The 26,211-nt window shown below is 39.7% G+C and overlaps 1 protein-coding gene across 2 annotated transcripts in view; it reads right to left on the bottom strand.

Annotated features, from left to right (window-relative positions):
* The window catches only part of PRKAR2A (protein kinase cAMP-dependent type II regulatory subunit alpha), a 111,577-nt gene that overhangs the window by 73,406 nt on the left and 11,960 nt on the right, over positions 1-26,211 (bottom strand). The window contains exon 1 of one of the 2 annotated variants that reach the window (XM_038566513.1): positions 21,963-21,999. The exons of the other annotated variant lie outside the window; for it this stretch is intronic. Coding sequence (XP_038422441.1) covers positions 21,963-21,990 — 28 coding nt within the window. The 5' untranslated portion in view covers positions 21,991-21,999. Of the gene's footprint in view, positions 1-21,962; positions 22,000-26,211 lie in introns of those variants that run through there. 2 annotated transcript variants of the gene reach the window in all.

Below are 26,211 nucleotides of genomic sequence, written 5' to 3'. Positions count from 1 at the left end.
TAGAGAGAGAGAGAGAAAGCAAGTGAGCAAGCAGGAGCAGTGGGGAGGGGCAGAGGGAGCAGCAGACCCCGCTGAACAGGTAGACTGTCTCAGGACTCGACTCCACAACCCTGGGATCATGACCTGAGCCAAAAGCAGACGCTTAACCAACTGAGCCACCCAGGCGCCCCTCTGCTATAAGTGACTCTTAATGACAGAGAACTGAGGGTTGATGGAGAGAGGTGGGTGGTGGATTTGCCAGATAGGTGATGGGCATTAAAGAGGGCACTTGTTGTGATGAGCACTGGGTATTGTATGTAAGGGATGAATCACTTAATCCCTTCAGAATCACTGAATTCTACTCCAGAAACCAATATTGCACTGTATGTTAACTAACAAAATTTAAACAACCCAAAAACTTTTAACTTAATAAAAGAAGATGTTAGTTGAAAAAAATTGTCTTTGGAGATCATTTAATGACAAGGAAAAAGTGCTCATTATAAGTTAACCAGAGCAAAAACTGCCTAAATATGCTATACAATGCCAGTTTTTATATGCACATTTTTACCTGAGCTTAAATAAAAAGGAAAACCACCAAAATATTAATGGGGTTTTCTTTGGGTGGTAGAATCAGGGGCAATTTACATTTTCTTTATGATTTTGTAGAATTTCTAAATTTAAAAGTAAAACATATTACTGCTAGAAGAAACATATTATTTTAATGTAAAGTATGAAACAAAACAGAACTATGAACCACCAGCTCTTTGTTAGTAAACAGTGAAAACAGTATTAAGAATTAGAACTGGGGGACCCCTCGGTGGCTCAGTGGTTGAGAATCTGCCTTTGGCTCATGGCGTGGTCCTGGAGTTCTGGGATCAAGTCCCACATCAGGCTCCCTTCAGGGAGCCTACTTCTTCCTCTGCCTGTGTCTCTGCCTCTCTCTCTGTGTGTCTCTCATGAATAAATAAATAAAAATCTAAAAAAAAAAGAATCAGAACTGGGCACCTGGGTGGCTCAGTTGGTTAAAGTGTCTGCCTTCAGCTCAGGTCATGATTCCAGGACCAGGTCATGATATAGCCCCACATTGGGATCCTTGCTCAGTGGGGAGCCCGCTTCTCCCTCTCCTCGCACCTCACTTGTCCTCTATCTCTCTAATAGATAAAATCTTAAAAATAAAAATATATAAAAATATGGCAGCACCTGGGTAAGCAGAGAGGTAAGCAGCCAACTCCTGGTTTTGGCTCAGGTTGTGATCTCAGGGTCATGAAATCAAGTCCCACATCAGGCTTACATTCAGCAAGGAATCTGCTTGAGATTCTATCTCTCTCACTCTCCCTCTGCCCCTTACCCCTCTCATGTTCTCTCTCTCTCAAATAAATAAATCATTAAAAAAAAAAAGAAAGAAAAAAGATCATACACCATGACCAAGCAGCATTTAGCACAGGAGTGCTAGGGTAATTCATCATAAGACTATCAATATCACATTAATAGAAGAAAAAACCACATGATCATCTTCATAGATGCAGAAAAAGCATTTAATAAAATTCAGCAATCTTCCATGATAAAAAAAGAGTCAGAAAAATAGGAATCAAAGAAACTTCATTAGCATGAAAAGGAGTATTTATAAAAATCCACAGCTAACATCATACCTGATGGTGCAAAACTGAAAACTTTTCTTCTAAGATTCAGAACAATACAAAAGTGCCTACTTTCACCACTGCTATTTAACAATGTGTCTATTGCAGATGATGTGATTCTATATACAGAAACCTCAAAAAATCCATTTATTTTTTTAAAAGACTTATTTATTTTAGGGATAGAGAGAGCATCCTCAAGTGCGGGGTGGGGCAGGGAGAGAAAGAATCTCAAGCAGACTCCCCATTGAGCGTGGAGCCCAACTTGGGACTCAATCCCAGCACCCTGAGATCATGCATGACCTGATCCAGCCGAAATCCAGTCAGACACTTAACTGCCTGAGGCATCCAGGTGCCCCCTAGAGAATCCATTTAAAAACTACTTATTAACAAATGAATTCAGCAAAATCAGCAAAATTGCCAGGTATAAGATTGACAAAAAGGAGCACCAGGCTCGCTCAGTTGGTTAAGCGCCCAACTCTTCATATTGCCTCAGGTCATGATCTCAGGGTAATGGGATGGAGCCCTGTGTGTGTGTTCCAACCCCCCAACTCAATGGGAAGTCTGCTTGAGATCCTCTCCCTCTACTCCTCCCTGCCCCCACCCTGCTCATGCATATTCTCTCTAAATTAAATTTTTAAATAAATAAAATTCTAAAAAGAAATCAGTTGTGTTTCTATACAACAGTAATGAACAAACCAAAGGGATATTAAGAATTAAGATAGTAAAGGGGGTGCCTAGCTGTCTTAGTCAGTTAAGTCTCTGACTCTTGATCTCAGGGTAGTGAGTTTGACCTGGCACTGGGCTCCATGCTGGGCATGAAGACTACTTTAAAAAAAAAAGAAAATAAAACAATTCTGCGGCACCTGGCTGGGTCAGCAGGTAGAGCATGCAACTCTCAATCTTGGGGTTCTGAGTTCAAGCCCTATGTTGGGCATAGAGTTTACTTTAAAAAAAAATTAGAAGAAGAAAGAAAGAAAACAATTTAAGTGGCACCAAAAAGAATAAAATACCTAGCAATAAACTTGACAGAAGTCAAAGATGTATGTGCACTGAAAACTACAAAGTAGCACTGAAAGAAATACACCGAAACTAATATAACATATTAGTAATATATAATATATATTAATTACATTGGGTTTTAAAATGCGTTTAAATTATCCTTATTGGTTTTTCTACCAACAAAAGAAATAGATTTAAGCAATTCCAACATTATAGAAATATACAATATAGAAACAAAAAAAAAAATTAAGGTAAATCTAACCAAATGGAAGACAGGTCACGTTCATGGGTTAGAAGACTTAATATTGTTAAAATGGAATACTCTCTAAAGGGACCTACAGGGCAGCCTGGGTGGCTCAGCGGTTTAGCGCCACCTTCAGCCCTGGGCCTGATCCTGGAGACCCAGGATCGCGGTAGGCTCCCTGCATGGAGCCTGCTTCTCCCTCTGCCTGTGTCTCTGCCTCTCTCTCTCTCTCTCTCTGTCTCTCATGAATAAATAAAATCTTAAAAAAAATAATAATAAAGTGGAAACACAATCTCTATCAAAATTCCAATGGCCTCTTCTGTAGAAATGGAAAAGCTGATTCTCAAATTCACATGGAATTACATAGGCTCCAAATCGCCAAAACAATATTGAGAAAGAAAAACAGGAGCAGCACCTGGGTGACTCAGTTGGTTGAGCACCAACTCTCAGCGTCAGCTCAGGTCACAATCTTGTGGGCTGTGGGTTCAAGCCCCACATGGACTCTGCACTAAGCAAGGAGTCTACTTAAAGGTTCTCTCTCCCCTTCTCCCTCTTCCCTTCCCCCTCAAAATAAATAAATCTATTTTATAAAAGAATGAAAAACAAAGTAAGACGGAGACTTCCCAATTTCAAAACTTCCTACAAAGCTGCAGTATTTAAAACAGTGTAGGACAAGCATGAAGAGAGACATATAGACCAATGGAATTGAATTGAGAGTCTGGAAATAAAACATCTATGGCCAACTGATTTTCAATAAGTGTTAAAAACATTCAATGGGAAGAACAGTCTCTCTTCAAATAGTGCTAAGAAAACAGGATATCCACATGCAAAGAATCCACATACAAAAACTAACTCAAAATAGATCAATGACCTGAATATAAGAGCTAAAACTGGGGATCTCTGGGTGGCTCAGTGGTTTAGCGCCTGCCTTCAGCCCAGGGCGTGATCCTGGAGTCCCAGGATCGAGTCCCGCATCGGGCTCCCTGTGTGGAGCCTGCTTCTTTCTTTGCCTGTGTCTCTCCCTCTCTCCCTCTGTGTTGGTCATGAATAAATAAATAAATAAATAAATAAAAATTTAAAAAGAGCTAAAACTATAAAACTATTAGAAAAAAATGGGAATAAATATTCATGATCTTGGACTTGACAATTTGGATTCTCAGATTTGACACCAAAACTTTGTGCACCAAAAGACATTATTAAGAGAGTGAAAAGACAACATATACAACGGGATAAAATATTAGATAATCAGATATCTAATAAGGTTTTAATATCCATAATATATATGGAATTTTCATGACTCAACAACAAAAGATAAACAACCCAATTAAAATGAATAAGCAGGATCCCTGGGTGGCGCAGCGGTTTGGCGCCTGCCTTTGGCCCAGGGCGTGATCCTGGAGACCCGGGATCGAATCCCACGTCGGGCTCCCGGTGCATGGAGCCTGCTTCTCCCTCTGCCTGTGTCTCTGCCTCTCTCTCTCTCTCTCACTCTCACTGTGTGCCTATCATAAAAAAAAAAAAAATAAAAAAAAAAAATAAAATGAATAAGCAAACAATAACAAAAACAGGAACAGACTCATAGAACAAACTGGTGGCTTCCAGAAGAGAGGAGGGTGGGGAGATGACTGAAATAGGTGAAGGGAATTAAAAGGTACAAACTTCTAGTTATAAAAACAAGTTACGAGGGGGAAAGTACAGCACAATACATTGCAATAGCTTTGTATGGTGACAGATGGCAATTACTCTTAATACGGCAAGCACTGCATAACGTACAGAATTGCCAGATCACTGTAACATCATATAACTACAAACTATACGTCAACTATGTACTTCAATAATAAATGTTTTAAAGTTTGTTTATTTATTTATTTATTTATGAATGAGATAGAGCCCAAACAGGAGGAACACAGAGAGAGGGAAAGAGAATCCCAAGCAGATTCTGTGCTGAGTGCAGAGCCTCACCTGGCTTGATCCCATGACCCCATGATCATGACCTGAGCCTGAAACCAAGAGTTGGATACTTAACTGCCTATGCCACTGAGGCGCCCCAATAATATTTTTTTTTAATGGGCAAAGGACTTGAATAGACTTTTTTCACCAACAGCCAACAAGCACATGAAAAGATGTTCAACATCACTGGTCATTAATGGAGTGTCAATCAAACCACAATGATGTGGGTTCACATACACCAAGATGGCTTTAATCCAAAAAATGGTAAATAGGGATCCCTGGGTGGTGCAGCGGTTTAGCGCCTGCCTTTGGCCCAGGGCATGATTCTGGAGACCTGGGATGGAATCCCACGTCGGGCTCCCGGTGCATGGAGCCTGCTTCTCCCTCTGCCTGTGTCTCTGCCTCTCTCTCTCTCTCTATCATAAATAAATAAAAATTAAAAAAAATGGTAAATGAATGTTGTCAAGGTTGCAGAAAAACAGAAACCCTTGAAAATTCCTGATGCAAATGTGAATTGGTATGGTCGCTGTGGCAAACTGGTTCTTCAGAAAGGTATACATGGAATTGTCAAATGACCCAGCAATTCCACTCTTAGGTATATACTCAAAAGAACTGAAAACAGGTACTCAAACAGATATTTGTTTATCAATATTCATGCAGCACTTACTATTCATAATCGCCAAAAGGTGGAAACAGCCCAAAAGTCCATCAACAGAAGAACAGATAAATTGCAGTCTATCTATGCAGTGGAATATTATTCAGCCATAAAAAGAAATGAAGTACTAACACACAGTACAACTTGGATGAACCCTGAAAACATGTTAAATGAAAGAAACCAGACACAAAAGCTCAAATACTGTATGATTCATATTCTGGATATGAATTATTCAGAAAAGGTAAATCCAAATATCCATAGAGAAGGAAAGTAGACTGATGGTTGCCAAGGAATGGGAGAAGGGGAACACGAAGAGTGATTACTAGGTACAGGGTGTTCTTCTGGGACATTGAAACAATTTTGAAACCAGAGGCGTGGTGGTTGCATAACACTGTGAATGCACTAAATGCTAAATGCCACTGAAGTGTGTACAGTTTAAAACAGTTACTGCATGTTATATGAATTTCACCTCAATTTTTAAAAATTATGCTAAGAAGCCAGGCTCAAAAGACCACATATTATATGATTCTATTTATTTTATTTAATTTTAAAGAGACAAAGAGAGAGAGGCAGAGACATAGAGGCAGAGGGATAAGCAGGCTCCCTGCAGGGAGCCCGATGTGGGACTTGATCCCAAACCCCGGGATCATGCCCTGAGCCGAAGGCAGACACTCAACCACTGAGCCACCCAGGCATCCCTCTATGATTCTATTTAAATTAAATACCCAAAAAATGGTAAAACCAGAAGGATAGAAGCAGATTAGTGACTGCCTGGGACTGAGGTGGAAAAGGGAAGCAACTGCAAATGGGCACAAGCAATCTTCCTAGGAAAATAAAAAGTTCTAAAATTGTAGTGATGGATGTACAACTCTGTAATTTACTAAAAATAATTGTGTGCTTAAAATGGATGAATTCCATGGTATATGTATTATTTATCAATAAAACTCATTTTAAAAACCCATTGAAAGCTTTTAGCCATGATTCATATCATTATTTTTTTTCCGGATTCATATCAAGTATAAGGAATGTGGAGAGGAAATGAAACAGAGGAAAGAGAAAAACAGGATAAAACATCACTCTTTTCCATTCAATAAATATTTATTGAGTGCCTACTATGTGCTAGGCTCTGGGATGAAGGTGGAGAACAAAACAAATCACCTGTCCTCAGTGGAGTTTATAATCTAACTGTGGTGACAAACAATAAACAAACATACCCTGTAATATAATAAGGTACAGACTCAGTAAATTCTGAAATATATTAATAGGAAGAAAATAATTCATCATCCCTTTTTTGTTTAGCATTACAGACAACTGTGAGCAGAAAAGCTTTAACTACTTTATGTGACAGCTTATGTTCTATTTAAACTTTTAAAAATGGTGCTCAGATTTTTTTTTAAGATTTTATTTATTTATTCATGAGAGACAGAGAGAGAGAGAGAGAGAGAGAGAGAGAGAGGTGAAGACACAGGCAGAGGGAGAAGCAGGCTCTATGCAGGGAACCTGATGTGGGACTCAATCACAGGACTCCAGGATCACGTCCTGGGCTGAAGGCAGGTGCTAAACTGCCGAGCCACCCAGGGATCCCTATGCTCAGATTTTTTAAACTCTGAGAACTTATAAACACAATTGATTTTTAAAGACAGCAGAAACTTGTCTAATCTTGTGTTAGTCACAGTAATCAAACTAGATATAACACTCTGTACATATTAAGAAAGAACTAAAGACAAGGGATGCCTGGGTGGCTCAGGGATTGAGCGTCTGCCTTCGGCTCAGGGCGTGATCTTCGGGTCTGGGATCGAGTCCCACATTGGGCTCCTTGTGGGGAGTCTGCTTCTTCCTCTGCCAGCGTCTCTGCCTCTCTCTCTCTCTGTCTGCCTCTCATAAATAAATAAATAAAATCTTAAAAAAAAAATAAAAAGAACTAAAGACAAGAAACAAAAGACAGGGTGGGATTCTGATTAGAAGGCAATAAGAAGTACCTCTTCCAGCTTCTGGATATAGAAGACAAAAGTCCACTTGATTATAGAGATTTTGGGCAACAGAGCCTCAATTCTTCCTCAGGATTGACAAAATACTGCAATTTCCAGAAAGTTTCATGTGATTTAGGTAGCTGCTATAAGCCATGTTAAAGATTCTAAGTAAAGCTAGATAAGACAAAGGAGGGAAGTTATAAAGAATGTTAATAGTAAATGATATTCAACTGACTTTATAATCCTTTCCATTCACTCAAAGAGTGAACAGATTTACGGTTTCCAGTTTCTTTTAAGATAGACATATTTTTTGGGGAAAAAAAGAAAGATATATTTTGAATCTTGAACTAAGTTTGGCCTTTTTGTTGATATTAAAATGTCCTTTGGGACACCTGGATGACTCAGCGGTTGGACGTCTGCCTTTGGCTCAGGGCGTGATCCCAGGATCCCAGGATCAAGTCCCGCATTGGGCTCCCTGCATGTCTCTGCCTCTCTCTGTCTCTCATGAATAAATAAATTAAATATTTTTTTAAAAACCACACACACACACACACACACACACACACACACACACACACACATTCTCCAATGCCTTGTTCCATTTGTATTTCCATAAAGTTCTATGAGATAAGTTTGATGTGCACCAGAGTAAAGAATCATTGCTACAAATTGATAACATGTCACAGAATCAGAGTAGTTCAAAGCTTATGAAGCCTTTAAATCAGAACAGCTCTCCACCAATTCAAAGCTTCCATCTAACAGCAAACAGTCCACTTTTATTTTCTAATTTCAAGCTTTGTGCTTTGTAAATATTTAATCATGAATTTCAACATGTCTTTTAGGATATGAAGAAAATAGGTGGTTTCAATTCTCCAGTTCTAAAGCCTTTTGATATTCAGAAGAGTTGGCATATTTTCATGAAAGAGTAAATGTATATATTCCATTTCAGATTTTTGTTTCTTTTGAAAGCACTGGCATTTTTAGAGATACTATGCTACTAAGAAACTGGAAGATTCTTAATCCTCCAAGTACATAAATGTTGCAATTTAGAAGAGTCAGTTATTTTCCATTTTCAAAGGCACTAATTATTCTATAAACATTAACACACATTGCATCCAAGAGGTACCACGTAATATAGACTCTATCTTGGCTGCCCTCTGCCCTAATGCAAAGGTGTGAAGCAGCAGGTCAGACTTCTTTATCTTCCTTTATATGCCCACATTCATTTCCACATTTGCCACACCCAAGGCATTCTGTCAGAAATCAGCCTAGTCTGTTAAGAAAACTGGAAATCAATCAACTAAGCCTATCAAATTCTTTACATAAGGAATATCTGCCATATTTTCAAATGAGAAAAGCTGTACCACCAGCCTTCAATCTGTCATTTTACAATGCAAGTCATTTACTTATTTATTCATTCATTCATTCGTTTTAGAGCATATGTGGGAGGAAGGGGCAGAGGGGACGGAGAGGGGAAACAGACTATCCAAGGCTCCATCTCCCAAACTACAGATCATCCAAGAGTCAGATATTTAACCAACGGAGCCACCTAGGTGCCCCATAAATAATTTATTCTTAATATTTGACAAGGCTTTGCAGAATGGGGAAAACATAAGAATCACAAGATGTTTTAAAAGATCTATCCGGGGGGGGGGGGCACTCAAGAGTAGGGGGAGCAAAGAGAGAGGGAAAGGATATCAAGCAAACTCTCTGCTGATTGTGGAGCCTGGCTGGGGGCTTGTTCCCCTAGCTGGAGATCATGACCTGAGCTGAAATCAGGAGTTGGTCACTCAACCAACTGAGCAACCCAGGCGCCCCAAAAGTCGTAATAGATTTGAAGTCAAAGACAGATTTGCATTCTAACTTTAGAATTTAACCTCCCTAAGGCCTTGGTATTCTCATAAATTAACTCAGAATAGTATTATTTACCACAAATGACCTGAAGGAGGACTCAGTGACCCTATATTTAAAGGTACTATGACTGTAAAATTCTAGGGATATCACAATTTTGTATTTTTTCAAAATTGTAGATCTTTAAAAGACGAGCTCAGTTTCACATTTTTTCACAGCTGCTACTTCACTGTGTATATCCCATTCAAACCTTTTTTTTTTTTTAGTTACAATTTTTTAGTTCCACTATATGCAAGTACTGAACCAAGAATTTCAAATGCACCATTGAATGTAATGGTCTCAACAACTCTACTGCTATCCCATTTTGTAACGAGGAACCTAAGAGAATTGCCCTCAAATAGACAGTCACAAAGCTAGGGAGTGGTTAAGCCAGGATGTGATTTATGTAAATTTGACAACTCAGGAAAAACAGAGCTGTGATTAAATACAATGCCTGTTTTGTACTTTTTGGGAAAAATTCCACCACTGTTTAATTATGGAACCACAGCAATATACTGTATATTAGAATTACTTGGCTTGCTCCTGTGGAGGGATCATCACATCACACGCCTGCTCACTGCCTCCACCTGATAAGCTACTGCAGTCATGAATGCTCTTCCTCTCTTCTGTATCCCAGGGCCCAGCAAAATGAGCATCTGTCCAACTAAAGCCAGAATGCAGAGGGAAGCTGAAGGCCACAACAGGATTTAGCTGCTAGCCCACCTCCATCCCCTTCGCATCACTCAGTACCCCTTCCTCTTTCCATCTAGATATCTGGAGTTATCATTTAGGAGTGGCCTCTCTCAAACTTGAAGTCCTTGTGGGCCTTTACTCTCAACCCTGCCCATCACCGTCACTTCTAACTAGGTCACAGGACATGGTAGATGATCCAAGCTGAGCAAACTGTAGTGTTTCCACTGCCCCAGCGCAATGACTTGTTCTAAAATGACCCAAGCCAAGCTAAGAAAAGGACAGAAAAATTGTTCCTTCTTTTGACTGGATTAGGGAATGCTATAGGCAGTAGGGAGCCATAGAAGGGTCTTCTGCAAAGGAGTAGCAAGGTCATACATGCATCTTAAAAGATGATTCTAATAATAGCCACAGAAAAACACAAAGGAATAAAACACAGTGGGAAGACCAGTAACGGTCCTACAATAATAGTCCTGAGAAGAGATGAGGGATTAAACCAAGACAATGGTAACAATGGTAACAGGAACAGAGAAAAGAGAACACTCTGAAATTGCTTTCTGTCTCACTGGAAATATTGTACTAAAAGGAAAAACCTGTCTCCTTGAATCCCACATATAGAGATGAGCACTGTAGACACTTGATTCACATAATAAGTGATTTACTGAGTAATTGAAAAGCATTAAGATGAAGTGATTATGAGCACAAGAGTCTAAGCCATGCCATTGGGGTTCAAATCCCAGTGTTAAGTCACTTACTAGCAGTGTGACCTTGGATGAGTTATTTAACCCCTGTGCCTCAATTTCCTCATCTAAAAAATTGGGACAATAATAGTACCTACCTTATAGGGTTGCTGGTATGTAGAAAAGGAAACCCTTCAATTGGCTGATAAAAGACAAGCAGTAGCTCAGCAGACATACAAGGGGGAAAGACAGCATTCCAGGAAGAAGGGAAGGTATATCCAAAGGAGAAGAAACATAAAAAATGAGCTTGACTCATGACCTTTGCCCTCTCTAGAGCCATACTCCCAGTGTTAGCTAAATGACAGTTGGAATTCCAGCATCAGGGACTGTACCTAAAACTCAACTGGTCCAGAATGAAACCAATCACCATCAGATCTGCTCCTCCAGGCTCCCTACCTCGGGGGCAATGTCACCATCCTCTCCCACCAGACAGTTTTTTCTTTCTTTCTTTCTTTCTTTTTTTTCTTTCCACCAGACAGTTTTAATTACTGCCCATAAACTCATAAACACAGAGACTGTAACAGTGGGTCAAGGATGGATGGTTAGTCTGATGTAAACCATGCCTCACAAACACTTGCCAGGTTCCTGAGTATGGGACATAACTGTGACAAGGTCAGAAGAAGCAGAGGGGTCAAGTCAGGGGTGACACAGAGCACTGCCAACCCAGAGGCAAAAACCAACTCTGGAAACACAAACCATCCAGGCCCCAATGAATCGTCCCCTGCTGTAGGCTAAAAACCAACTTTGCATCAGGCTTTTCAAGAACTAGAACAACAACTTCCCCTACTTCCCTAATCCCCTTTAGCTATTGCTATATTGCTGATAATAATTCCATGTTTTCCAATCAAAGTTGTTATTGATAATCCAACTTTCTAAAGATTTTATACGGGCAAGTTCTCTGATTTTCAAGGATAGGGATTCAAGGATCAATAGAAGAGACTGCCCAACCAATTAGAGTTATCACACCAGTTACTATGATAGGTACGTAGCAACATTGTCTTTAATATTCACCACCCTTGAAAAAGGGTGGAATTAAAAGAATTCCTCTTTTAAGAATGAAAACTCTTGACAGAGCAAGGATATAAACCTAGGTCTGCCTGATTCTTGTAAGTCAGTTTCCAGTGAGTTTTGTTTTTTTTTTCCAGTGAGTTTAATTAACATGAGTAAGTCATCAAGCAATTGATCATATACGGATGTATGAGTATATTTAAAACACCTATTTTGGGCACCAGGGTGGCTCAGTGGTTGAGCATCTGCCTTTGGTTCAGGTAGTGATCCCAGGGTCCCAGGATTGAGTCCCGCATCAGGCTAGGGAGCCTGCTTCTCACTCTGCCTATGTCTCTGCCTCTCTCTCTCTGTGTCTCATGAATAAATAAAGATCTTTAAAAATCAATCAATCAATCAAAACACCTATTTTCTGGACCCTAAAAACAGAAAAACAAATCTTATAGCTGATGAATCAATTAAAGGAAAACATTCCTTTTTGATAACATTCCTGCTAACCCATAACACTATTTCACTGGGCTCAGTTCAGGCCCTTCTCACTACTGACTTGTATCATTATAATGGATTATAAGGAGGTCTCTTGGTATTCACTCTGGCCCTGCTTCAGACCAGTTCTTCACATTGCTTGCCTAGAGTACAAACATGATGGTGTCCCTCCTATTTGTAAGGCTTATTAATGGGTCAACAGCAGCATTTCCCAAACTTGTGTGGCCATAGAACTGTTTTAAACTGATAGAACATGAGCTGGTACTCACAATATCTACTGAGTGCTTGGACTGAAACAGAGAAGAAAAAATGGCCTTAGTAATTGATGCAAAAAAATAAAATAAACTTTATGGTCAAATTAAAAAACTGATTAAAAAGTTAAGCCAGGGATCCCTGGGTGGTGCAGCGGTTTGGCGCCTACATTTGGCCCAGGGCGCGATCCTGGAGACCCGGGATCGAGTCCCACATCGGGCTCCCAGTGCAAGGAGCCTGCTTCTCCCTCTGCCTGTGTCTCTGCCTCTCTCTCTGTGACTATCATAAATATAATAAATAAATAAATAAATAAATAAATAAATAAATAAATAAAATTTTAAAAAAATTAAAAAAAAAGTTAAGCCATTTTTATTTTCTTACTAACAAAATTTTACAAATTATAATAAGAACATAAAACATATGTCACAGGGAAGCCCGAGTGGCTCAGCCCAGGGCGTGATCCTGGAGACCCGGAATTGAGTCCCACATCAGGCACTCCCTGCATGGAACCTGCTTCTCCCTCTGCCTGTGTCTCTGCCTCTTTCTCTCTCTCTCTCTCTTTCTCTGTGTGTCTCTCTCGTGAATAAATAAATAAAATCTTAAAAAAAAAGACACATGTCACAGATAAGTAATCAATGGAAATCACACATCATGCTAGTTAGTAAATATGAATCATGCACTGTCAGATGCAGATGCCAAGTCACACATGTGTTTATGATGCCCTACCATTCTTAATTTTTAGAATTATATAAATGTGTTTAGAATTCCTTTATACTTAAAAAACATTTTAGAAAATTACTCAACTGTCACTTTTCTTTTTTAAAATCCTATAACATCTGTGCTCGCTTTGGCAGCACATATACTAAAATCCTATAACATCTATAACACTGGCATCCTCCAGCTTTAGCAGGTGGCAAGATAACCCAGACACTTCTTACACTGCACAGTATGTCACTTCTCTCCAGGTCATTTTGTTCAGTGAAGACTGCAGTATATTTCCCCATGTTTAAGAAAAAAAGAAAAGAAAACAGTATGGAGGTTCCTCAAAAAATTCAATAAAAATACCATATGATCCAATAAGTCCACTACCGTGTTTACCAAAAGGAAAACACTAATTCAGAAAAAAGATATATGTAGTGCTATGTTTACAGCAGCATTATTTACAATTGCTAAGATATAAAAGAAACCTCAGTGTCCATTAATAGATGAATGGATAATGAAAATGTGTGTGTGGGGGGGGTGTATAAGTCTATACATTGGAATATTATGCAGACATAAAAAGGATGAGATTGCATCATGTGTCAATATGGATGGACCTAGACAATACTATGCTAAGCAAAATAAGTCAGACTAAAAAAGACAAATACCATATGAATTCAATGTGAAATTTAAAAAAACAAATGAATAAAAAAACACCAAAAAGCAAAACCAGACCTATAGATACAGAGAACAAACTGATGGTTTCCAGAGGGGAGAGGAGTGAAGAGATGGAAAAAATATGTGAAGGGAAGTGAGAGATAGAGGCTTCCAGTTATTACATTCCACTTACATTCCAGTTATACATTCCACTTACATTCCAGGAATGTAAGTCATGGGAATAAAAGGCATACCATAGGGAATATAGTCAATGATACTTTAATAGCACTGTATGGGGACAAATGGGAGCTACACTTGTGAGCATAGCATAATATGTAAACTTGTGGAATAATTGTTACATCTGAAACTAATGTAACATTGTTACATACTATACTATACATTGTTACAACTATACTCAAAAAAGGAAAGGAAAGCAAAACAAAGGAAAGGAAAAGAGAGAAATGAAAGCGGGAAGAAGGAAGGATGGTCGGAGGGATAAAGGGAGGAACCAATATAGATGTATTCTATCTGTACACGTGTGCACATACATTTTAATGCAACAATATATTATCAAAAAAATTGAACATCAGTTGTTCTTAACTTTAGCTATCCATGAGAATCACCTGGAATCTTTTTTTTTTTAATTTTTTTTTAATTTTTATTTATTTATGATAGTTACAGAGAGAGAGAGAGAGGCAGAGACACAGGCAGAGGGCGAAGCAGGCTCCATGCACCGGGAGCCCGATGTGGGATTCGATCCCGGGTCTCCAGGATCGCGCCCTGGGCCAAAGGCAGGCGCCAAACCGCTGCGCCACCCAGGGATCCCAGAATCACCTGGAATCTTGTAAAAATTACTGACACTTGGGTCTCATTCTCCTTTAACTCCCCGCCCCAAATTATTCATTAATTGTTTGGATATGGAATCTGAGCATCGGGTTTTGTTTTTGTTTTTGTTTTTTTAAGCGCCCAAGGCTGGGGTACCTGGATGGCTCAGTTGTTTAAGCATCTGACTTTGGCTCTGGTCATGATCCTGAAGTCCTGGGATCAAGTCCCGTGCTGGGCTCCCTGCTCAGTAGTGAATCTGCTTCTTCCTCCTCTTCTTCTCCCTCTTCCTCTCCTTCTGTGATCTTTCTGGCTCTTGCTCTCTCACAAATAAATAAATAAAATATTAAAAAAAAAAAAAAGCTCTCAAAGCTGAAAACCATTGCTACAAGGGAGGGAGGGAATCAAGTGGAGGCTTTAAGGATAGAAGCCAGACTTCTCTGAATTTACCTTATTTTGGAGATTTAACTTTGAACTGTGTAAATATCTTATATAGTTATAAAAGTAATTAAAAAAAATAATCCCCCAAACATAATTCAAATTAGTTGTATATTGAATTGAGAGGAGAACCATATAAAATAACTGTTTCAAGAGACTTGACCTGGAAATCCTAGTGAGGTATTATCCTAAAGATAATAACTCAAGAAAATCTTAAACAGTTTTCAAACATCATACTGCTAGTCTCATGATTCTGAGATTGTTACACGCTTTATGAGATAAAGAAAATGAGTAATTATGTTATTGAACAATAGCAATTTTCTGGCATTAGAGAAAGGACATACATTAGGTTAAATAAAAGCAGTACAGTCCTCAATGTGAGTTGGAAATATGACTAACCCCAGTAGCAATGAGCACCCCTACCATCCAGATTATGGTCTCCACCATTTTTGGCTAAAGCGAAGCAGGGCTCCTTGAAGAAATGCTGATTCCTGGTTTGGAGCTAAACATGTAACAATACTGGAAAATCTACTAAAAAGCAAGAATGCTAAAAGATACTACTAAGACCGGGATCCCTGGGTGGCACAGCAGTTTAGCGCCTGCCTTTGGCCCAGGGCGCGATCCTGGAGACCCGGAATCGAATCCCACGTCGGGCTCCCTGCATGGAGCCTGCTTCTCCCTCTGCCTGTGTCTCTGCCTCTCTCTCTCTCTCTGTGACTATCATGAATAAATAAATAAAATCTTAAAAAAAAAAAAAAAAAGATACTACTAAGACCAAATCAAAACAAATTAGAGGAAACTTAAAGAGGTTCCCATTACACAAAGATGGAATAATAAGGGCAGCCCTAGTGGCGCAGCGGTTTATCGCCACCTGCAGCCCAGGGTGTGATCCTGGAGACCTGGGATCGAGTCCCACATCAGGCTTCCTGCATGGAGCCTGCTTCTCACTCTGCCTGTGTCTCTGCCTCTCTCTCTCTCTCTCTCTGTGTCTGAATTAAAAAAAAAGGGGGTGGGGTGCCTGGGTGGCTCAGTAGTTGAGCGTCTGCTTTGGCTCAGGTCATGATCCTGGATTCCTGGGATCGAGTCCCACATCGGGTTCCCTGCATGGAGCCTGCTTCTCCCTCTGCCTATGTCTCTGCCTCTCTCTGTCTGTGTGTGTCTCTCACGAATAAATAAATGAAATCTTTAAAAAAAAAAAAAGATGGAATAATATGAGAATCAAATAAGAACAAATGGCAATGGACTAAATCAACAAATACAATTAAATCCTTAACTTTATAATGGTATCTTTTTAAAGACTTAATTGGTCATCTTTGGAGGATACTAGAAAATCAACTTATTATTCTGAAAACAAGTAAATGAAAGGAAAGACTCAAGCATTTACCCTATCTTTCCTGAACAAACTATTCTGCAGGGTAACCTAAGAGTTAAAAAGAGGAAGTTTTTATTTACAGAAGCATTTCAGTATGTAATGAAGAAAGAATGATAGAATTAATGCTCTGTGAAACCTTGGTGAACTAATGAATATATGCTGGCAACAATCAACATGATCATCAACATCATAAATCAGAGACCAGTTAGTTCTATGTGCCTTCTAATGGAAGATACATCAAAAGTTATGAAATAGTTGGTGGAGGTGGTGGGGACAGCAAGTGAGGTACAAACCTGAATCTGATCAAGCCCACACAGCAAAGGTTCTCAAACTTCAGGGTCCATCAGAATCATCAGGAGGACTGGTTAAAATACAGATTGCAGGGATCCCTGGGTGGCGCCGCGGTTTGGCGCCTGCCTTTGGTCCAGGGCGCGATCCTGGAGACCCGGGATCAAATCCCACGTCAGGCTCCCTCCATGGAGCCTGCTTCTCCCTCTGCCTGTGTCTCTGCCTTTCTCTCTCTCTCTCTATCATAAATAAATAAATAAATAAATAAATAAATAAATAAATAAATAAATAAATAAATAAATAAATAAAATTAAAAAAAAAGAAAAAGAAAAAAAATACAGATTGCAGGGGTGCCTGGTGGCTCAGTTGGTTAAGCATCTGCCTTCAGCTCAGGTCATGATCCCAGGGTCCTAGGATCGAGCTCCCAGTTGGGCTCCCTGCTCAGTGGAGTCCGCTTCTCCCTCTCCCTCTGCCCCACTTCCCCTCTGTGTTCTCTCTATTAAATAAATTATTTTTTAAAGATACAGACTGCAGGGCCCCAGCCTCAGAGTTTCTGTTTCAATAGGTCCGGAGCAAGACTAAGAATCTGTTTCTAACAAGTTTTCCAGCTGAGGCCGATGTTGATGATCTTGGAACCTCATTTTAGTAACCACTGCTGTAGTGCTAATCATGAATTAGAGAAAAAATGAGAGAAACTCTGAAGCAAACATCATGGAAATGCAAACTTCAGGCTGTGAAAAAAATCTACAAAATAAACTTTCTTGTACAAATTAGCTTCAAAAGGAAAAGAGAAAGAATGGGGGAGTAGAGAGAGAGAGAAATCTTATAGTTTAAAATACACTTAAGAGATAAAACAGGGCAGCCTGGGTGGCTCAGCGGTTTAGCGCCACCTCCAGCCCAGGGCATGATCCTGGAAATCCGGGATCCGAGTCCCACGTTGGGCTCCCTGCATGGAGCCTGCTTCTCCCTCTGAGTGTGTTTCTACCTCTCTGTCTCTATGTTTCTCATGAATAAATAAATAAAATATTTTAAAACAGCCAAATGTAACCTATGGACCTCATTTGGAGATGTGTGAAGTCTGAAGACAGATTGAATATTTAATGCTATGGAATTATTTTTCATTATTTTAGATGTAATAAAAGTTTTGTAGATATATTTTTTAAACTAATCCTCACAAATATAAGCTTAAATATTTATGGTAAAATTATCTCCAGAATTTTATTTATTTTATATATTTGTTTAGAATTTTACTTAATAATCTGGGGGAAGGTGGTCTGAGTGCAAATGAATCACGAGCTGACACAAGCTCGCACCGGATCAGAACTGATTCTAAGAACCCAACTTCCTGTTCAATGAAATTGTGTTGGTAGCTTGAAATTAGCAAGGTAAACACATGGGTGAATATTCCCAAAGGAAACTGTCAAACACTATAAATCAGAGCTAGTTGCCATGGTATCAATACCATGAAGTTGGGTGATGAGTAGATGCGTTTATTACAGTATTCTTACTACTGTCAATAATTAACACTTACCAACATAAAAAAAAAAAAAACTAAAAAAGAAAACCAGCATTTCTGTGTGAAGAGAGGAGAACCAGTGGGCAGGGTGATTTTGATACAGATGGTTCACTTACACAATGTTTATAAAACACTGCCCTAACACATACATCCAGCCACTAAACACAGTCACTTATTCTGAAATAACCATTGCCACCCACAACACCTGCCCCCATGTACACTAGTACATGTGACATCTCTCTGTTCCTAAAGTACCCCCTGACTAAAGCAGATCCATCTCTAACCCAGTCCTATCGTCCAAGATGCAAAAAAGACAGCTCCATTCCAGGGGCTGAGCACTCCTTCTTTATCATAGCACACAAAAATTCCACGTGTATCTAGGACATCACCCTAAAATCTCCTAAGGAGTAGAGATACTTTCCTACCACGTTTTGTCTAGCACAGACTTTGGCACACAGAGACACTAAATATAAATGGATTGAATGAATTATTTCCTATTATCCAGACTGAAAAAGACTAACAGCGAAGTCCCTTTTCTGATGTATATACTCTCACCCACTCACATCTGGCCACCAATTTAAATAGAATTATAATAGGAATATAAAACCACCCTGACACCAACTGGTGTAATTCACTATAACTTTGATGCTAACCACCCAAATAGCATCATAGTCCACAGTCAAACATGACTGTCTTTACTTCAGATGCCAGCTATACTTTGCGAGTCCCCAGGCCATCCACATTTCTGACCAACTGGCTATAGATTCAGAGGTTCCCACAACTCCTCAGGTTTGATTTGCTAGAACAAATGAACCCCTGGAAACATGATACTTACAATTTTATAATACAGGACAAAAAACACAAAGGCTAAGGTCTGGAAGGGTCCTAAACAGAGTTTTCCATTTCCTCTCCTCATGGAATCAGGGCATGTCACGCTCCTAAGAACAGAAATGTATTCACCAAAAAGGAAGCTCCACCAAGATTTTTTTTTTGGTTCCATTCCATAGGCATGACTGAATCATGGGCCATATGATTAAACTCAATCTCCAGCTCCACGTTTCCCCAGAAGTCAGACTGGCTCAAAATCCCAATCCTCTAATTATATAGTTGGTCTTTCTGGTGACCAAGGACCATTCTGAATTATCTCATTAACATTAACTCAGGTGTGATCCAAAGGACTCATGAATAAGAAAGACCCCCCTATTGCTTGGGAAATTGTAAGAATTGTGGAAGGCACAAAGGCCAGACACATTATTATGCAACAAAAACAAAATTCCAAAAAACAAACAAACAAATTCCCTAACCAACTTACAAAACTAAAGACAAACATAAAAAAATGCATCTAAGACCACTGATGTCCACTCACTTTAGGAGCACTAAATCCTATTCTCACTTATTAGCATTTCAGATATCACTCGTCTACTAGACTACACACTATTTAAAAAAAATTTATGCATTGAGGAGCCTGGGTGGCTCAGATGGTTAAGCATCCACCTCTTGATTTTGGCTCAGGTTATGATCTCAGGGCTGTAAGACTGGATCCTTGGTCAGGCTCCACACTGGGCGTGGAGGCTGCTTAAGATTCTCTCTTTGTTCCTCTCCCTCTACCCCTCCCTCTCACTCAAGCTCTCTCTTCCTCTAAAATAAAAAAAATAATAATAACTTTTTATGCATTAAATTTAACTATACTCCAAGGGCTATCTAGTGATTGCTAGGGAAAAAAACCCTTAACATCACTAAACAGATGGAGCTACTCTTTTGGCAGTTGAAAGATCCATTATTTGAGCATTGGCCAGGTAATGGCAAGACAAATCATCTCCTTCTTAACAATCATGGAGTCACCAAACAAAAAAAATCTCAATAATCTTTTCCAAAAAAGCCATCAAGAACATGGCAAAAATGGGCAGCCTGGGTGGCTCAGCGGGTTTAGTGCTGCCTTCAGCTCAGGGTGTGATCCTGGAGACCCAGGATCGAGTCCCACGTTGGGCTCCCTGCATGGAGCCTGCTTCTCCCTCTGCCTGTGTCTTTACCTCTGTGTGTGTGTGTGTGTGTGTGTGTGTGTGTGTGTGTCTTTCCTGAATAAATAAATAAAATCTTAAAAAAAATAGAACATGGCAAAAGTATGTCTATTTACTGTATGAAACAAATCCTCCTCTAAACATAATTTTACTTTTCTTTAAAAATATTGGATGTCTCAAAAAACAAAAGTACTTAACTATAACATTGAAAACTGAGCAGTAATTCTCCAGCCACTGGTTTAGCCAAAAAAAATCTTTATCCAAATTTCAATATCATCAGTCACTGTCTTCACACACAGTATCTTGTGGGGCATCACATCCTAAAACTGCTGCTGACAAATTCCCAGGCAGGTATCAGGGCTTGGGACTGAGAAAAACTCAAGCCATCTATTTTTAGATCTTAAATTCATTTAAGCAGAACCTCAAATGGAAAATAAATTATACAAGCTAAAAGTTTTAGTTACCAGGTTCTGAACACTCCTGCTTTTTTATTTTTAAAGATTTTATTTATTTATTTGAGAAAAAGTGAGAGCATGAGCAGGGGGCGGGGGGGGGGGGGGGGGGGAGAACCCTCCTCACTGAGCTGGGAGCCAGACACAGGGCTCAACTCCAGGACCATGGATCATGACCTGAGCCAAAGGCAGACGCTCAACTGACTGAGCTACCCAAGTGTCTCACTCCCACCTTTTTAACTCCAAAGAATCATAAACTAAATTTTACATTTAATAGGAAAAATGATCCTATTTTTCACCCAGGGGATCCCTGGGTGGCTCAGCGGTTTAGCGCCTGCCTTTGGCCCACGGTGCGATCCTGGAGTCCCGGAATCGAGTCCCACGTCGGGCTCCTTGCATGGAGCCTGCTTCTCCCTCTGCCTGTGTCTCTGCCTCTCTCTCTCTATGTCTATCATGAATAAATAAATAAAATCTTTTTTAAAAATAGGAAAAATGACATGAGAAAAACGTATTGTGAGGATATAATATACAGGAACAGTCCTAACAGACCACCTGTTTCTAGAGACAAGAAATAGCTGTGCCAACACCTATTTCAGTCTGGAGCCAAGTCACCTAAAATTATTACAAAACGACTTAATGAGCCAAATGTTTCCCCTGTTATTTTCCTTCAAGTTGCTTTTTAGTTGAAGAGGAAGCCTTGATCCATTTTTACTAAGGAAACATATAATCTTGAAATAATATCTCATTCTTCAACAGAACTGTAAACTAAGGCTATTTTGTAACCAAGATGATGAAAACAAGCTCTTCATGGTCTCCAGAATGGAGACCAACCTGTCCTTGTCTACAGATTATGCGCTGGTGTCCTCCAATATATTTGGTCCTTCAAATGAGGACATTTCAAAAGCTGCCCATAGGTTACTAAACATGCATTAGCAAAGATCACTTTTTGCATTAATGCTAGAGTAGATAGATCTTTGTGTTCTGTGAATAAGCACCCCCAATTTTTTTTAATAATCATAATTTCTTAGTAAAGGCCACCACACAAAGAGAGCCCACCTTTTCTCTTATATTTGGAAAATTATTTTTTCCACACAACTCATTCTCATAGCTGCTTTCAAAAAGGGCAATAGGGTCCTCAGTTTTACTGTAAAAGCTTGGAAGAAGGAAGGTCACCTATCTTTTAGTTGCACAAGAGCTGGGTACCTGAGGGGCAGTAACACCACATTCTCATACCCAGGAAGCTGATGAGTGCCCATCCCTGCCAGGAAATATAGGCCCCAGGAGTCTTACCAGAGTCACAGACATGTTTATTATGATGTGATGAAAACAGAACTTATGCTGTCAGTCTCAAAAAGGAGGACTAGGCAGAGGAGAAGCAGTGTGTGAGTCACAGTACTGTGTAACACTTTTCTAACTGGAGACTGTCTTGATCTTTTCTATAATAAAAACAGTGTGTGAGCAGATCACTGAGGGACATCGTTCTTTTTCTAAATTGAAAATATGGGGATCCCTGGATGGCTCAGTGGTTTGGCACCTGCCTTTGGCCGAGGGCGCGATCCTGGAGTCCCGGGATCGAGTCCCGTGTTGGGCTCCCGGCACGGAGCCTGCTTCTCCCTCTGCCTGTGTCTCTGCCTCTCTCTCTCTGTGTCTATCATGAATAAATAAATAAAAATATTTAAAAAATAAAATAAAATTGAAAATATTTTAATAGTAAGTATCAGAAGCAAAGCTGGAAAAAAAGCAGGCAATCTTAAGCACTCTCAAGTTATCTCCACTAAAAAAACTAATCCAAGGATAATTCAATCACTTAATTGTTGATTTTGAGTATCTGGCTCTTTTCTTTCCTTCTTTCTTTTTCTCTTTCTTTCTTTCTTTCTTTCTTTCTTTCTTTCTTTCTTTCTTATTTATTTATTATTTTAGAGAGAGACAGCAGGACAGGAGAGGCAGGCGGACAGGGAGAGAGAATCTCAAGCAGACTCACACTGAGTGTGGAGCTGATGCAAGGCTCCATCTCATGACCCTGAGATCATGACCTGAGCTGAAACCAAGAGCTGGATGCTTAATCCAATACACCACCCAGGCGCCCCCCTGGCTATTTCTAGAAATGTAAAAGTTAGTGAGTGATTCCCTCATTATCATAATTGCTTCCCAAATATTTTCATCATAATAGTGACCTCTTGTTTTCTTTCATTTTTTTCAGCAGTTAGTAAGTTTATAAGAGAAACAAATGGAAAATTACAACAAACAGTCATCCAGAAATAGCTCATCATCTCTTATCAGATAGGGAAGTTTTGAGACTTGCAAGAGGTTCCAATAAGCTGCCTTTTCATTAATTTCTAGATAAAAGATTTTATAAAAAGAAGTTGAGTTTTTTATTTTATTTTATTATTATTATTTTTAATTTTCTCCCACTCTTTTTTTTTTTTAATTTTTTTATTTATTTATGATAGTCATACAGAGAGAGAGAGAAAGAGGCAGACACAGGCAGAGGGAGAAGCAGGCTCCATGCACCGGGAGCCCGATGTGGGATTCGATCCCGGGTCTCCAGGATCGCGCCCTGGGCCAAAGGCAGGCGCTAAACCGCTGCGCCACCCAGGGATCCCGAAGTTGAGTTTTTTAAAGATTTTATTTATTTATTTGAGAGAGAGAAAGAAAGCACAAGCTGGGGAGAGGGGAAGAGGGAGAAGCAGACTTCCTACTGAGCAGGAAGCCCAATGGGAGGCTTTATCAGGACCCCAGATTATTACCCAAGCCACAGGCAGATGCCCGAGTCACCAGGCACCCTAAGAAGTTAATTTTTTTTAAAAGAACCCTTCCCCAAAAAGGTCTGTGTTATAAAAACCTTTAAACAAATGCATTTGTTTCTTTCTCATGGATCCATGGCATTCAAAGTAGCCAACAGATAAGCTAGAAGAATCAATAACCCACTTCAAAGAGGGTTATTTTCCCTTAGCTTAAACATTTACCTCTGAGATTCAACTCATAAAAGACAAGGCCTTGAAGTGAAACCTTAAATTATCCTTTAAATTAAATAACAGGGAAGGCAAATAACACTCCTTTCCACTCTCTGAATATGAGGTATCCCCACTTTTTCCCTGTTCTAACCCACCCAGCCTTAGGGCCTTAGCTGCTACCTCTCCTCTGGTTTCTCTTCCTCCCTCATGGGCCCACACTAAGGCTGACTGTATCTTAACAAAAACTCTTCCTCACACCTACCTCTCCTTCGATCTATCACTGGGTCCTCTCTTCTTCAAAATGTAGTCCCCATTCCTTATTCATATCCTATAAAGCCACCCTCCCTCACACACACTTTTCCTACCCTACTGCCTCCTGACCTCCTTCACCACAATCCCACTGGGGCCTGTATCCAGTGTAAATGGAGTCTAAGCAGGTTTTTTTTGTTTTTTTGTTTTTGTTTTGTTTTGTTTTGTAATGCAAGTGATTACGGACGCATTCATTTCAAAAAGGCATCTACTTTAAGAGGGCTATCTTGAATAAACACATTGCTAGTCACTTGATTAGATAAAGAGCCAGGCTGCCTCCCCTCACTGAGGCTCCTTTGTTTTAGAGATCTTGGTTGATTTTTGATAAATGATTATTTGGGCTGCTTATTTTTTTCTCTTTCCATGTTTTAAATTCCCCCTCTTATATTTTAAATTCACCAATAGAGCGAGCCTCCCCACACCCTAGGCCTCCACCTTCAACTCCAATAAAAGTAGAACCCCAGGCCTGTGTCTTTGTGTTCTCTTGTTCCCTGGCTTGAGCTGCACACTCTCCCCCCACCCTATACAACATTCTCGTTGTGTAGTTCCATGTGTGCTATGTAATTTCCAGGTCCTATAAATAATAAACTTTTATTATTTGTTTTTTTCTTAAACCTTTATTCTTTCAAAGTTTTTTGATGGTTATTGAAGGGTATCCTGCAATTACAATAAAGAAGCATAGGGCCAGTCTAACCACCATGCCAGGCTGAGACCAGCACACATCATCCTGAGAATTATAGCTGAATGCAACCACTTCAACGCCAGCTTTGGCACTGCCAACCTCTTCACTGCTTCCAACACCACGGACTGACCAGTCCCTTCTGTAGCTCCCATCTCTGTGCTCCCTCTCGCATGTACTCTGTATCAATCTCCAAAATCAGCTCCCCATCATACACTCACTCATTTACTCAACAAGAGCTTCTTAAGTATCCACGATGGGCCAGGTGTAAGCTAAGGACTAGAGACAAAGAAGACAGAAAGCTTCCCATCCTCAAGGAGCATCTATACTACTGAAAGAAAAACAACAAAAAGCAAATGAGAATTCCAGATCATAACAGAGCTCTAATGTAACCACCCAGGGTGCCATAGAACCTCAACAGAGAGACCCACCTTAAGCAGAACAATCTGATAATCTTCTCTGAAGCTGAGTCCTAAAAGAAGAGGAGCCAGCTGGTCAAAGCCAGGGGAGAAAGATTCAGGAAGGGCCAGCAGCAATCATCAAATACTCAGGGAGACAGTAAGGTTAGTGTAGAAATAAGCTTAGAAAGTGAGGAGGGGAAGGGCTAGAGAGAGAAGGCAGAAAGATAGGATCCAAATCCGGTAGGATTGTGTAGACCATGGAAGATATGTAGATTTCATTCACTTGCTTTTTTTTTTTTTTTTTTTTTAAGATTTTAAGAATTAAAAAAAAAAAAAGGGATCCCTGGGTGGCGCAGCAGTTTGGCGCCTGCCTTTGGCCCAGGGCGCGATCCTGGAGACCCAGGATCGAATCCCACGTCGGGCTCCCAGTGCATGGAGCCTGCTTCTCCCTCTGCCTATGTCTCTGCCTCTCTCTCTGTGTGTATGACTATCATAAATAAAAAATCTAAAAAATCTAAAAAATCTAAAAAAAAAAAAAGATTTTAAGAATTTTATGTGATGTAATTTGGGTATGTAATGTACATTATGGTAACAACAGTTTACAATATATATATTGTAAATATATAATATATAATATATAATATATAATATATATCTGAAAGTTGCTAAAAGAGTAAATCTCAAAAGTTCTCATCATAAGTAAAAAAAAACTTTTAACTATGAGATGATTGATAGATGTAAACTAAACTTACTGTGGTAATCATTCCACAATACATCATGTATTGGGCAGCCCTGGTGGCGCAGCGGTTTAGCGCCGCCTGCAACCTAGGACGTGATCCTGGAGACCCTGGACCTAGTCCCACGTCAGGCTCCCTGCATGGTGCCTGCTTCTCTCTCTGCCTGTGTCTCTGCCTTTCTCTCTCTCTCTCTCTCTCTCTGTGTGTGTCTATGAATAAATAAATAATCTTTAAAAAAATACGTCATGTATCAAATCATTACATTGTATACTTTATTTTATTTTATTTTTTTAAATTTTTATTTATTTATGATAGTCACACAGAGAGAGAGAGAGAGAGGCAGAGACATAGGCAGAGGGAGAAGCAGGCTCC

The sequence above is a fragment of the Canis lupus genome, chromosome 20, assembly GCF_011100685.1.
Source record: "Canis lupus familiaris isolate Mischka breed German Shepherd chromosome 20, alternate assembly UU_Cfam_GSD_1.0, whole genome shotgun sequence".
Taxonomy (NCBI): Eukaryota; Metazoa; Chordata; class Mammalia; order Carnivora; family Canidae; genus Canis; species Canis lupus.
This window is presented reverse-complemented; position numbering and strand designations above follow the sequence as displayed.